Source organism: Euprymna scolopes, chromosome 29 (genome assembly GCF_053919585.1).
Source record: "Euprymna scolopes isolate OS-2025 chromosome 29, ASM5391958v1, whole genome shotgun sequence".
Classification (NCBI taxonomy): domain Eukaryota; kingdom Metazoa; phylum Mollusca; class Cephalopoda; order Sepiida; family Sepiolidae; genus Euprymna; species Euprymna scolopes.
Genome location: NC_136510.1, coordinates 22,115,009 through 22,130,695, shown reverse-complemented (window position 1 = coordinate 22,130,695; position 15,687 = coordinate 22,115,009). Strand labels below are relative to the sequence as shown.

The 15,687-nt window shown below is 30.9% G+C and overlaps 1 protein-coding gene across 1 annotated transcript; it reads right to left on the bottom strand.

Moving 5' to 3' along the window:
- Positions 1-1,238: 1,238 nt before the first annotated feature.
- On the bottom strand, positions 1,239-11,581 carry LOC145252863 (uncharacterized). The gene is made up of 14 exons (XM_080112875.1): positions 11,439-11,581; positions 8,557-8,630; positions 7,784-7,915; positions 7,403-7,496; positions 6,634-6,707; positions 5,935-5,975; positions 5,759-5,793; positions 5,192-5,333; positions 4,455-4,511; positions 4,043-4,127; positions 3,608-3,723; positions 3,035-3,202; positions 1,831-1,923; positions 1,239-1,717 (listed from the first exon to the last, which is right to left on the bottom strand). The coding sequence occupies exons 2-14, from the start codon at positions 8,606-8,608 to the stop codon at positions 1,601-1,603; spliced, it is 1,206 nt and encodes a 401-aa protein (XP_079969001.1). The 5' UTR covers positions 8,609-8,630; positions 11,439-11,581; the 3' UTR covers positions 1,239-1,600.
- Positions 11,582-15,687: the final 4,106 nt, after the last annotated feature.

Here is a 15,687-nt window from a genome sequence, read left to right as displayed (position 1 = left end):
AAAAAGTGATTTCTGTGCACAATGGCAGTAGCACATTCTGGAGAAAACCATGGCTTGCTGTTAGGTTTATGCTGGAACATTTTCGAGGGTATGAAACGAGCTCGGCCTACACTAAACCATTCCATCAGGTCTGATACTATAGAGGAAACATCTTTTTTAAACATAGGCTTAGTTTCCTTGTTTCACTTCAAACTGTTTTTAAAACCATAATAAATGCACTTCCATAAATGCCACGTTTTATAGCAACCCTTTAATAAGCCTGGATATCTTGGGCCCAGGTAGAACTGCCTTGTGTGTGTAAAAAGTCACATAACTGCATGCAACCTGATTGATGTCAATCATTTGGGTTAGGGTTAGAAAGAGAGACCAAGTGTGAAGTGTTGCCTGACATTGCTCACACTGGAATTGCGGACACACATTGGTTCCATTATTTGTTGAATTGAATCCAAAGTTCATCAACCAAACTTGCCATCTATTTCAAAAAGTTTACTTATTCAATGAATCTGACCTGGATATCTTGGGCACTAAGACACTTGCAGCATCCTAAATGCCAAAACCTGATGATTATAGTAATGATGTAGAAGCAGTAACAACAAGTTGCTCAAGTATATCAAGAATGTGATCAGCATAAATAGTTTTCAAAATAATCGTGTTTGATTATGGTATGACGAATGGATTGCATAAACAGTATTTGAGCTTTTCACAGATTTTATTTATTCAATAAATTTGACCGTTCTGCAAGTTATAGTGATTAGTGCTTAAAGAAAGTATGTGTGTAGGAGGAGTAACCGAGACTTACCGGAAACTGAGGCGACATTTGCCATTACATCAGGTGGAATAAATGAGAGTAAAGAATGAACAAATAAAGCAGAAGAGAAATCAGTTTGCGATGGGAATGAATTGAAGACAAAAATATCAGAGTTTCAAAAGAAATTTGTAAATATTTTTTGTTTTCATTTTTTACTTTGCAAGTCGATCTTGTAAACGTTTGCAGAAAGAAATAGAAGATACAAAAATTATATTTTATTATTTTTAATATGAAGGTTTATAAAATATTTTTTCAATTATTCAATATTTTTGTTTTCAAATTTAAATTTCATAAAAAACAAAAAAGAAAAACAACAACTTCTTATTAAAATAAAAATCTTTATTTGAACATGATTTCAGATTTAAAATATTTAAAAGAATATTACAAGACTAAAAAGAAAAACAACAACTTTTTATTAAGAGTAGAACAGTTTATTTGATCATTTATGAAAAAGTACATGAAGATGAAGAATATTTACATTTCAGAATTTCTAAAATAAGCAGAACGTATTTACAAATTGATCAATGGATGCAAAACAGAAACTTTTTTTCTGTAGATTCAACAAAATTGAAACAGAAAATAAACGAATTGGAATCTACAGAGAATAAACCAATGAAAAGTATTTACAATCTACCCATAATTGGGTACAAAAAAGTTGTTTGATGGTAAAATGAACATTCAAAATCCATTTATTCTTAAGACAGGGCCAGAACAAATTTACATAAAGGACAGTTTACCGACACAGACATGATCTGATTAAAAAAAAAACAACTAAGGACGTACAAAAGACTTTTAAGGAGTGTAAGGAACTCCATGTACACGGAAACGATAAAGACAAGTATATTCTGAATTGCCGTAGTTGCTGGAAATCCGAACTTCAACATATTGGGTTGGGTTTTCATTATTCATCTGAAATAAAATAATGAAAACTGATTTAGCATTTCACATGCGAACAATATTGAAATGAAAAGAAAATCTTTAGTGAAAATTGGTTAAAAACAAAGAAAACACAGAAACATTACCTGTGTAATAAACTGCTGAATAGGTCTCCCATCATCTTTGTATGTATAGCTGCCTAAATAGACACCTTCGTGATCATCTAGACCGGATAAACTCTATAAGGAGAGGTGGAAAAAGATGGACCAAGTTTTAAAATCAAAGAGATTCAGTAAATACTTTCTTGTAAGAAACTTATTCATACATTTTAATTTTTGCATAAATATTGTAATATTTTTTCTAAAGATTTAAAATGAAATATTTTTTCTTATTTTAATGACAAAATAATGTTATAAAGTAACTTTCATTTTATTTTTAAACACTTAACATAAATTTGTTACGGAATGAATATTTAATAATTTATAAAATATTCACTTTGGTATGAAATTTTACAATTAAGAATAGGAATTAGTTTCAGTCAATTTGAAATTCTAATAAAATATATTAGTTTATTTCAAAAGTAAGTTTATCGCTTTTATAGATATTTTTAAAAATCATGAAAATCGAAACATCTGTTGAACAAACTTTTAAAACATCCTATAGTCATCCTGTAGGATTTTAATTTAAAACTGTATTTTCTTATATAGCCACATCTCTTTATGTATTAGTTTATTCAATTATTAATTTACTTGTCCGACGTCCGGTGTCACACAAAATGTTAAATTTTTAAACAACAAAAAATGTAGCTGTCACTTTCTGGTTTTGAATTGATTATTTTATTTTATAATTAAAAAAATGATGTTGGAAGGAGACTAATTTTTTTATCATCGATTTTTTTTATTTAAAAAATGTGGAAGTTATATTATAAATAATTCATAACACAAAAGCAAAAAGATTTTTTTATTAATTATTTTAGCTTAAAAAGTTAAAAGCAATTAACTACAATATGTTTTAAATTCGTCCTATTTGTTATATTGTAGTTTTTTCATTTAATTTTGTTTATGATGTGTTTTTAAAATTTTCACGTTTTATTTATTTGGTTTAAGCATCATAATGAGTTCTTTAAAAACAAATTCACCCACTTTTAAGCTAAACATGAAGCAGAGAAGCGCATAACATTTTCATATTTTATTTTCTTGTTTGTGAGTAGAAAAGCAGATAATTTCAAGCAAGCCTAGATATGTATTAAGTTCTCAAAAGATTACATTTTTACCTATGTCGATATTTTCAAAATGAAACTCCATAAGGAAATTTTAAATATTAGAAAAACAATAAAACAGATGCACTTACATAAACTGCAAAATCCTTCGGTACACTCTCGATGTGTCCAGAGGGAGAGATGGATTTAGGAATATGTTCCATGCTGAAGGCAGTGATTTTAATTTTATGTGATAACCGAATCACAAACTTTCCAGTACTGCCTTCGAAGGACCAACATTCACCGACATTGACATCAGGCTAAATCAAGAAATAAAGAAAAAATAAAATAAACACACAAACACAAGCTGTTTTTCTTATTGCGAATATTTTGATCAATGTAACCTCTATCGTTTGTGTGAATCTTTTCAAACATGCAAATCTTTATGTTCCCAATTTTATAAAGATTTACTTAAAGGTCAGAGATCACATCTTTATATAATACAATAAAGAAAAATTAAGTTTTCATAAAAATAATTATTTTACCTGAATTACAGTCCTGGGATCTAACATCGATAATCTGACGTCATAAATAAAATTTGATTAACAGCAAATCTATCCATAAGATCTGATATATAATTCTGGGATATCTGATTAAATAGACAACTACTTCGATTTTTAATACATTAAAAAAAAATTAAGTTTTCATAAAAATAGTTATTTTACCGTAATTACAGTCCTGGGAGAATTGGATTTATAAACGAGAGGAATACCAAAGATACTGATGTAGAGAGAATTCTTCGTGAAAGTCTCTGAACAACGATTAAGGATCACACTGCCACCTGAAATAATAAAGAAAAGGATTTTTTCAAAAATACATGAAAAAAGCTTCTTTAAATGAATGCAACCCATAATAAAATGTCAGCTTAAAGTGGATTATTATTTGAAATAGAAATTAACACTTGGAAAGATAAATTTGTGAGCATTGGAGAATGTCAGTGCTTTGATTTGAAATTTGTTTAGTCAAGAATTAGTTTATTGGCTATAATTATTGTATTTATGGTATTTTCTTTAGCTATACTTGAATTATTTTATCACACAACTTAATGACCGGTTCATAATTATCTATGGAGATAAAAACAGGGAAAATCAAAAACGCACCTCCAGATTCCAAAGCAAAATCTGCCATTGCAGTTTTATCAGCATTCAACTTCATCAGAGCTTCGTCTATCAAAGATCGTAGAAACTGGAAAATTAAAAATGAACATTGTGAAAGTTGTACGCATAATGAAGTTTCATGTTTTACCGAGGGGGAGGGGGTTAGTGTAGTGTATGTTCATTCGTTATATATACTAGTCTAGCAAAACTGTGAGGAAAGGGAGAAATGAAGAAATACAATATTTCTTTAAAGTTATTTAATTGAATTTTTGGTTTTACATATAATTGCTGGAAATTATTTCTTCTTGTTCAGGTCATTTATTATTTGTAAAATATTGTATACTAAAAATATATAAAAGAGCATATATGTACTAATTTTCCCTAGCCGGTGTTGCCTGGGAGTCATATTACTTACGTCTTTGGTTTCCTTTTCTTTTAATAACAGAGCTTCCTCTATCAAGGATCGTACAAACTGGAAAATTAAAAAATTAACATTTTTTTATCAAGTGAAATCAAATAGGACAAAGTTTGGACATTTTTATTTCTGTATTAATGATAGTGTGTCTTTCATTGTCACATATTATCAGTCACATTTGGCATCTTTAATCCTGTAGGTTGAGTTTCCAGTGTTTGAGTGAACCCAAAATATTAAACTAATGTATAATGTCCATTGAATACAAATATATATGTGGATAACAAAATATATATATGTGTGTGTGTGTGTGTGTGTGTGTGTGTGTGTGTGTGTGTGTGTGTGTGTGTGTGTGTGTGTGTGTGTGTGTGTGAATAAATTAAACGTATTAAAATATTTTAATCCTTACATCCTAAATTATCTTGCAGAGAATTTAAATGGAGTAATTGGTTGCAAATCCAATTTTACAAATTTCAAATTCACAGGAATTGCAAAAAAATGCAACAGAAACAAAATATCTGCCCTGTACCCCCCCCCATCCCAACCCCGATATACGACTTCAAATTCACAAGATATAAAACAATGCCAGACAAGCACAATATCTGCCTCATATTGCCCCCACCTCTATCCCAATATTCGACTTTTTAAATCAATTCATAGCAACTGTTTTTTGCATTCTTACCATTCCAACATCAAAAATGACCAAAAATTAAACTAAATCGAATTCCGATTAAATTTACCTTTGGCAGACTTGCATGAATGTCTTCTTTGACATCAGAACGAATGTGATTGAATCCAGCAAGAAAATCAGAACGAAGAGAATTTTGAAGAGATTTTTTGATTGTCATTTCATATTTGTTCTCAAAACTTATTGAACTTTGGCTGCAAAAGAAAAATTATTCAAGTTGAAGTTCATCGTTGTAAAAGAAGTGGAATTTTTATTCTTGCAAAATGTTACAATTGATTTAAAAAAAACTATTGGGAAATCAAGAAACAATTTATTTTGGTTCATCCACTCATAACTCCAAATAATTCAAACGATTTCGGGAAGTAAATTACAATTTATTTATGCACAAGTAAAATATAAAATATAAAATATATAAATTAATCACATAGTTTTATTTTTGAATAAAAAATTGAACTCAGTGGCTAAACTACGAGCACCGATCTCATGATGTCATCTTGAAACCAAATTTCAATTTATTTATGCACAAGTAAAATAAACGCATCAGTATTAAACTTACTTAATATGCAGAGAGAAGGTACATCATAAAAAACTTTTAAAAAATGTGAAAAATCAAACTTACCTGTTTAATGATTTTCCTAAATTTGTATTCAAAGACTGAAAAAAATTAAAAATATGAATCGATGAGTTTGAGTTTTTACTAAGAAAATAGAAAGAAATTAAAAAATGGAGAAAAAGGGGGAAGAGCAAAGCGAGTGTTGGGGGAGGGGTCGAATAAAGAGAATTGGATGTTCTTACCTCAGACTTTCCTGGATATTGCGACATATTCACTAGACCAGCTGCAAAAGAGAGAAAAAATAACAAGATGGATAAAAACATATACATAATCCTCTTCTTCATAAAAGGGAAATTATACTAAAGGTAGCAGTTCACCCAAAACTGGAGGTAATTCACCCAAAACTTGAGGTAATTCACCAATAACTGGAGGTGATTCACCAATAACCGGAGTTAGTTAACCTATAACTAGAGGTAGTTCACCTATAACTGGAAAAAATTCATCTATAACTGGAGGTTATCCACTCATAACTAGAGGTAATCCACCCATAACTGGAGGTAGTTAACCAATAACTGGAGGTAATTAACCAATAACTTGAGGTAATTAATCTATAACTGGAGGTAGTTCACCTATAACCTCTTATGCAACATTTTCATTTGCTACTAAGATCTAAAAGTGCATCTCACAATTCAATATAATGTCAAAAATGATAGTTTTTTATGATGAAAAATTCCTGCAACTCAAAAGTACAAAACGAAAAATACGGTAATCATCCAAATTGATAAATATTTCAACAGATTTGCTAAATTGTGATTCTTGTTTTTTAATTTACAATTAGGTTAGTCAGATTATTCTCACTATGTTCATCTTTGCTCCAAGTATAACTTTTATAATGACTCGATAGATGTCAAAACTTGTAATAAAAAAAAAACAATACTTACAAATGATCCACAATCCACTGAGCAGCAGCAAAATAAACATGGGTAGACGACGGGTAAGTCGACCAGAAGTAACACTGTCAACAAGATGAGAGACATGATTAGCCATATATATATATATATATATATATATATATATATATATATATATATATATATATATATATATATACATACATATATATATATATATATATATACATATATATATATACATATATATATATACATATATATATATATATATATTATATCACACACATATATATATATATATACATATATATTAATATATATATATATGTGTGTGTGTGTGTGTGAGAGAGAGAGAGAGAGAGAGAGAGAGCGAGAGAGAGAGAGACTTGTGTTCTTTCAGCTATAAACGCAACCAAACTATAACTTGTGAAGAATTCTTCGCAAAATTATTTATTACAAATAATGGAAAGTTATAACACTTAAACGACAGTTATTCCCAAGAAAAAAGTTGTAAGCATGACAAAGAAAATAACACACACGCAATCGTATTAATATATAGATGAACTTAACCAAAAATTTGTGTACGTTTTAAGTTTTAACACACTGTACACTTGTTTCTAGCACACACACAATAAGTTTTCATGAAAATGTTAAAATTCAAACTGTGTATTATCTGTTTCGAACCAAAGAAAGTATTTATCTTTAGAGTTTAGAAAGGAAATAAAGAAACGGGAAAAATGTTACGTCGATTTTTAAACATTTAATTTAACAAAACCTGTTTAGTGTTTATACTTACATTAAAGTTATGTTTGCACAGAAACGTTTTGCACCTGCCATAAAGCCTTCGTTGGATATGGGGGTTGACCTCACATTTCTATAACGTCTGTTTTCTGAAGAAATTTTAAAATATAAACATTTCAGCTAAAAATCAATTTTATCAAAACTTATGTGCCGTTTTAATAAATCAAATTAAATATTAAATTTTTTTTGTCATTTTATAAAACAACTGCATGTGAAAAAAAGTTTAAATTTTGTTTAAAGATTTTTTGGATACATATAAGGATGTTTCGTATTTTTAATTGCCAACAGTTTTTATTCCATGACCCTAAATCTCGAGTATTTTGTTAATGTCTAAATAGAAATGCAATATAAATTGCTGACTTTTTCAGCCACTTACCAATTATGTCAAATCTATCCATTAGATATTCACCAGTTGATTCTAATTTAGCTGCAGCAGACGCCATCCTCTGAGCCATGAATATTTCTTTCGATGAGGCAATCCTCCTTACATTTCTATAATTTCTGGTTTCTGAAGAAATTGAAAAATATAAACATTTCAGTTCAAAATTAATTTTATAAGGATATACATGTTAACCCTTCCCCATTTTGTCCTAAATTTCAAACAACATAATGGCGTGTTTGCTTATAAACCAAATTAATTAAAGAATTTAAGTTTTCAAATGAATACTATCACTTTTGTGTAAGCATTAAAAATTGTGTCCAGAGCAGAAAGAAATTTTGTTTTGACATTAAAATTGTTTCATGTTGTTTTTATTATATATTAATAAATAAGAAATCATTTTGAGTTAAAATCTAGTTAGCATTACGCATGTAACTTGAGAAAAACATGCTTGAAATGTGTCACCATTATGGTGAATCGAATTAAATTCACTCGCCATTTTGTTTTGATTTTGCTTTAATTCTTATCCTCTAATAAACTTCCATTTTTTATGTTAACTTTTATTTTTATTTAATCAACAAAAATTACTGAAAATTTTTATTATTATTATTATTATTATTATTATTATTAGTAGTAGTAGTAGTAGTAGTAGTAGTAGTAGTAGTAGTAGTGTTTATGCAATTTATATTTATTTTAAAAAACTATTGTTTTCATATAATGTTTTTTATTTGTTACTTGTTAACAGGAATCAACTCTTTGCAAAGATTTACCTGAATAAACAATCCTTTGTGGTCGAGGTCTTAACCAATAAGAATGAGGCATGTTGGCTCTTGATCCCTAAAAACTGAAAAATAAGGAGAAAGAAACGACATTATTAATAAAGAAAAGCAAAATCTATATATACAAAGTTGATGTTTTATCGCTCTAAAATTGATATTAAAACCCCACTTTTTCTATTTAAAAAATTATTAAAACAAACTTCTTAATATATTCAGTCATCTATTTTTTAAGGTATGTGAACTTTATTTCTTCAGAATGCTGATATCATAGAATTTTGCTAAACAGTCCTTCATATTTATTTTCATCAACAATATTTAGAGCAGTGTTTTTAATTGGAGGTGGGGGGGTACAATGTTTTAGGTTGTAGTGATGAGGGAAAATGGCAACAATAATAAAAAATAGGATCAAAGGCCACAAAAAATACAGTGTGCATAACTTAATGTTACTAAAAGGTAGTGATGGGACATTCCAATATCTTTTTTCTGATACTGTTACGATTCTGATACAATTACCGATTCCGATTCTGTATGAATCTCTAAATATTTAACTATAGAGTTGCTATTTATCCTGATTACCATAAAAACACATGTTAAATGTGCAGATATTTTCTCAGACATAAAATTTCACTTGTGGGAATGATCTATGAATTTTAGTTTAAACAAAATAAAATAAAAAATTAAAAGAACCGTTTTTGGAATCGGAAAATAGGTACAAAGTTTTTCAAACTGGATATCAATTCCGATACCCCAAAAAATTCCAATTTTCTGATTCTTGATTCCGATTAATCATCCCAACACTACTAAAAAATTATGTTGGATTTTCCCTCTGCTAGCGTTTGTACTAAATGCTATTGTGTTAATATTAGTTATTATTGTTAATATTAATTATTATTGTTAATATGGATGCATATCTTGAGTCAGAAATTTTTGGAAGAGGGGAGGGGAATATCTTTCTGACACATGATGAATAGCTTCATGGGCTACAAACTCCAAGACAATTCAATTATGTTCTAAACTAAACTTTATCCAATTAGCATACAGCATTTGGTGCCGGTGGTAAAAACGTGCAATCGTGCAGGTTAGCAAATCGCTGCAACCAATGAGGAGGACTTCATGCATATCAGACGATTGTGAAGCACAATTTTTGGTGAGTTCTATGCAGAAACAAACAAATAATGTATAAAAATATCAACTTTCGATAGGATCTTCATGTCAACATCTTTAGTTTTTTTACTAATTTTTTTCTTTTTACATTTTTTAATTTGAAAATATAAAATGTTTTTTTTCAATAAAAAAGCAATAGTGAAATCTAAAAATAAAACAAATAATATCTGTAAGTCACGTAAATACGAGAAATACGCATAAGAATTTTAGTGTATAATTTATTTCAATAATTTATTTTAATTCATTTAATTTTTATATCATTCAAAGAAATTATTAAGTGATTTTTTTGTTACAAATCATTATTAATCATATTTACACATACAATATTTTATCCAATAATTGAATGCTTGTGCAAGATAATTAAATATAAAAATGCATTTTAAATAAAATCACTATTATGTAATTACGTGTCATGTCGAAATTAGTAAAAATCCCCCCCCCCAAAAAAAAATTGTTATTCCACATCCACCATTTTCTAATTTGAAATACTGATAGGTAACTAAAAACAAGGGAGATAAGTCAGTTTGCCATACAGATTTGGTTACAATAGAAAAAACTTGGCCTTTTGGTCATGCTTTGCCTTTTGGCCAAGATCAAAGTGTAGTATCTGTTCTTCAGATGCTGCACTTCCATTTCTTGTTCTCTTTCGGTGAAGGAGAAATCCTTCACGACTGAGACAATTTTTATTTTTGTACCTTTTCTCCACGTTAAAAAACGACCCTGGTGTCTAACTCTGTCCCGTGGGGAGGCATAGTAAATAGGTACAATAGAAAAAACTCATAAAACTGCAGATTTGGTTAAAACTGCATTACAACAATACCTTGAGATATGAATGTAATTCATTCCATGACCACTAACATATCTAAAAAAATCGCATCTCAAAACAATTATTCTCATTTGAATTAAAAAATACAGAATTAATCCATTCAAAGGTTAAGAAATTTATGCATCACAAGCTAAAATTATGCTTGAATTACACTAAAAAATCACTAAAGAAAGATAAATACAAAAGTAATGACACAGAAATTGATATATAATAATAAATATTAATAAAAACAATAACAAGATAGAATAGTACTCAACACCTTGGTGAGTGCCAGTGTTAGAGATGTACACAAGGAGGTAGGGAGAGAAACAAGACTACCACGTACACACACACACACACACACACACACACAGACACACACAATATGGCAACTAAAAAGGGCCAAGATTATACACAAATAAAAACTAAGATAGATGCAATTCTCTACGCCAGATACGCCCCAAAATGGAGCACTCTTACTACATCTGAGCAGGAGCTTCTCGGCATGCCCTATCCAGTCTTGATAGAGTTCCAAACTTTTCCCTGCAGTCTCTTTCACACAGAAGTGATATTGCAAGCATGTCTCTGCCCTACTATTATTTTCATGGTAAGTGCTCGTCTGAACTCCAATCTATGGTCCCCTTTTGCCAAACTTTCACGAAAAACACTCAACTAACTACAACCGTTATATATGATATTCGTTATATAGTGTTATAGCAGCAAAAACCCCCAAGTAGTATTTTCTTCTGCGAATTGATACTAAGCGATTCAGCTACAACTGATCAATCTCTCTTCTTCCTGTCCCCTAGACGCAATAGCTTATCAACTCAAGAGGAAATGTAGACAGATAATCATGTTTGTGTCAAATAAAATATACTTTAAATGCAGGAAAAAAGATCCTTACCTGTAGATTCTTATTTACTGTATAAGTATGATGACAGGATGTGACACAAGGTCGTCTAAAAGATATTCAGCTTCTCAAAAAGGGATACTTATTGATCTATATCTATCAGTATGTCACTAAAACTTTGTTTGGCGTTGCTGACTTGTTATCTTGCACAATGAAGAATGAGTGGCAATTGTTAAAAGATTTCCCTTTATATAAAGAATGGTAGTTGCCAAAATTCTTTTATGACGTCACAGAAAGATGATGTTTTCTATTGACATAAATGGTAAGAAAAAATCTTTTATGACGTCACAAAAGGATAACTTTTCTATTTAGATAGATATGTAAGAAAACAAAAATCGTTTATGACGTCACAAACAATATTGTAATCTACTAAAACAGCTGATAGGCAACCCATGACACAAAGGTCAAAGGCCATTTCTTCGAATAATGTCAGCCCCTCTAAGAACTAGGTTTTTAATTTTGAGCACTCTAAAGTTGAAATGAATTTCGATCACTTAATCTCGCATGCACAAATCACGATTTGAGCGGTTATTATGCCATTTAAAAAAAAGGGTTTTAATTTCAATGATATTTCTTGTGGTTTAGGTTAGTCGTGGGGTTAGTTCCTTGTTAATAGAGTCACACAGGTCTTTGTGGCCGGGTTCAAATCTCCTGCCTAGCAGTAATCGTGTCACCCTGCACTGATGATTGCAAAAAGGTTGAAAAACCCGTATCTCTAGGTATTTTAAAATTATTGTAATAATAATAATGATAATGATAATAAGATTAATAATTATTATTATAATAATAAAATATATATATATATATATATATATATATATATATATATATATATATATATATATACTATAATTCTCCCTATCTTAAGTTGAGTATATTGGGAAATGATGTACAAATTACCCTTCGTGTATGAAGTGATGCTCTTTGTGTAAACAAATTGAGCTTAGGTATTTGGACAATGTCAAAATATTGTTAATTCACTCCCCACATAGTAGCAGCCGAATAGTGCAACTATTAGATGTTCCAACTGTTATATGGGTGGTTGGGGTTTCGATCCTGGCTTGAGGTAGTTGCTTGTCTAGCAGCCCTGATGAGCTATGAAACAGCGAAACAGTGCTGTATGTGGATGATATATATATATATATATATATATATATATATATATATATATATATATATATATAAGTTAAAGTGTGTCTGTGTGTATCTGTGTGTATGTCTGTGTACATTTCCCTACGCAATAACTCTGTCAGTTTGTATCCTACAGATTCGAAATTTGATATACAGGGTACTGAGATTTGGGAAAATCAATGTGATTGGTTTCCGGACAGAAATTTGGTGATTAAGGGGTCAAAGTTCAACGATTTTATCTTTGAGAACTCTACCAAACTACTCTTACAATTTTGGGTCTAAACACGTGAAATTTTAGATATAGATTCCTTGGACATGGATCTAACTTAATAACTTTATTTCAGCCCTAAACAATAAATTTTATCGGGTCGTAATAGTTTAAAGAATTGATTGTTTTTTTTTTTTGTTTTTTGCTCAACATACACCTTAAAACACCCGAGCAATGCTGGGCACCCATGCTAGTATATATATAAGACAAATTTAATGCTAACAAAAAATTTAAAGCAAGTAAAATAAAAGTATAGATCTGCTATAGAATTGTTAGCATAAAAATCAAAACTTTGAAAATTACAATGTACGAAAAAGTGCATTTTTCAACGTTTTCATTTTCATGATATTTTTGCTATTATTTCCTCTGGAGAAAAAAACATTTTTTAAAATCCATAGAAAAAGAAAAATATTTCATTATATTCTTGTTTTTCAACATTTTCATAAATTAATAAATAAGGTATTTAAAAAATTTTTTTAACATTTGTTAATAACAAGTATTACTTTATGAATATAATAATATTATTCGTATACTTCAACCACATCTCAAATATCAGAACTTGTTGCTTCATCCAAAGAACACGATATCGATATTGTGTGTATTCAAGAGCACCGTCTCTTCCGCAACGACATGGACATAAAGTACCATGACATTGGTAACAGCTGGACACTAGTATCAACGAAAAAATCGACAAATAGTACCATTGGAGGAGTAGGACTTCTGCTTATCCGTCGAGCTTTGAAATCATTGAAAAGTGCTGAGAAGATAACACAAAGGATAATTCTTGCTATCTTCAGTGGTTAATCCTGCTACTACTGTTATTTGTTGCTACAGCCCTACCAAACGTCAGTGACAAGCAAGAAATCTTGAATTTCTACGATGAACTGTCAGCAATAGTGCGCTCAATCCCCAAATATAGCAGTTTCTATGGTATGTCTACTGATCATAGGATTGTAACCTCCAAGTTGAAGTTAAGCCTACGAGCGAACAAAACTAAAAAATCATCTAGACAGCCCTACTACTGGTCAACGTTGTCACAGGACAATCAGATCAAACAGAGATTCATCTTCGAAATACGAAACAGATTTGATTCTTTACAAGCACAAGAGCAGGAACCAACTGCTAATACCACCTATGAAAACTTTGTTAGATCGCACCAAGAAGCAGCAAAGAAGTGTATACCTCTGAAGCCCAAGGTAAAGCGAAAAGTACCGTGGGAAAATGACAAAATAATATTAAAACGAGAAAAGTTAAAAAACATAATCAAAAAGCAACATAAATACCCTGCTTGACAGAATACAAAATAAAGGAAGCAGGCGCTTCAAGAGCTTAGTATGATATACCTATCAGAACAACACAAGTATGTTTAAGAACAAATAGATCGAATCCAGAATGCAGCAGATAACAGATAATCCTATCTGGCTTGGCAAGTAGTAAATGAGATATCTGGGTGCAAACGACCTGCCAAAGCTGAGTTAAAGGCAAACACTCTGAAAAATGCATGTTCGAAATGGAAAGCACATTTTGAAAAGCTACTCGGAAACAAACCAGAAGTAACAGACCAACCAATTCAGCCGATTGTTGTACAGGAACTCGATATTGAGAAGGGTGATTTTACAATAGAGGAACTTCTAACTGTACTAAAGAAGACCAAGAATCGTAAAGCTGCAGGGTTAGATAACATACCTCCTGAAGTATGGAAGACAGGTGGTTTCAATGACATACTTCTTAATTCATGCAATTTTGTATATAAACAAAAAAGTTATTCATATATGGAGGGAAGGATGCATACTTCCCTTCCCCAAGAAGGGTGACCTAAGCATACCAAGCAACTACAGAGGAATAACACTCACTCCAATTGCAGCAAAAATCTACAATGCCATGCTTCTCAACCGTATCCAACCAAAGATCGAAGAAGTGCTCAGGAAGAACCAAAATGGATTTAGAAAGAATCGCTCTACTACTAGCCAAATACTTACTGTCAGGAGACTGATTGAAGAAGTCAAAGCAAAAAACATTCAGGCAGCCATGATCTTTGTATATTTCTCCAAAGCATATGACTCTGTACATAGAGGAAAAATGGCCAGCATATTAAAAGCATATGGCATTCCAAATGAAGTCATTAATGCTATCATGATACTATATGAGCACACTCGAGCAATGGTCAGGTCCCCAGATGGGGACACTGAATTTTTCAACATCCGCACTGGAGTTCTACAAGGAGATACTCTTGCCCCTTTTCTTTTCATTGTCTGTCTTGACTTTGTACTTCGCACCTCTGTTGATACATACAACATGTTAGGCTTTACCCTAAAGGAATCCAGAAACAGACGTCATCAATCAGTTCACATAACTGATGCAGATTACGCAGACGATATTGCTTTGTTCGCGAACAACACTGCCGATGCGCAAACACTGTTATGTAAGCTAGAAAAGCTAGAAAACGACATTGGTCACCACATAAATGCGGATAAGACAAAGTTTATGACTTTCAATGTGAAAGGAGAGATCAGGGCTTTGGTTGGATCAACATTGAAAGAAGTCGCTGAGTTTACATATCTAGGCAGCAACATAGTTTCCACAGAGAGAGATATCGGAATTCGCATCTCAAAAGTATGGACCGCATTGGATGGGCTACATTCAGTATGGACTTCGGGACTGGCTGATAAACTGAAAAGGCAGTTCTTCAGGGCAGTGGTAGAGTCTGTCCTTGTTTACGGTGCTACAACCTGGACACTCACCAAAAGATTGGAAAGAAAACTAGACGGCACATATACTCGTATGCTAAGAACAATATTAAATATATATTGGCAAAATCATCCCACGAAGCAGCAACTTTATGGC

What these genes read in the sequence shown, in the direction of transcription:
- LOC145252863 (XM_080112875.1), bottom strand. Translation starts at nt 8,608, where the DNA reads ATGCCTCATTCTTATTGGTTAAGACCTCGACCACAAAGGATTGTTTAT. An exon ending in CAGTGGATTGTGGATCATTT is followed by an intron (nt 5,976 to 6,633) that starts GTAAGTATTGTT and finishes TCTCTTTTGCAG; the next exon opens with CTGGTCTAGTGAATATGTCG. An exon ending in CTCCCAGGACTGTAATTACG is followed by an intron (nt 3,203 to 3,607) that starts GTAAAATAACTA and finishes TTCTTGATTTAG; the next exon opens with CCTGATGTCAATGTCGGTGA.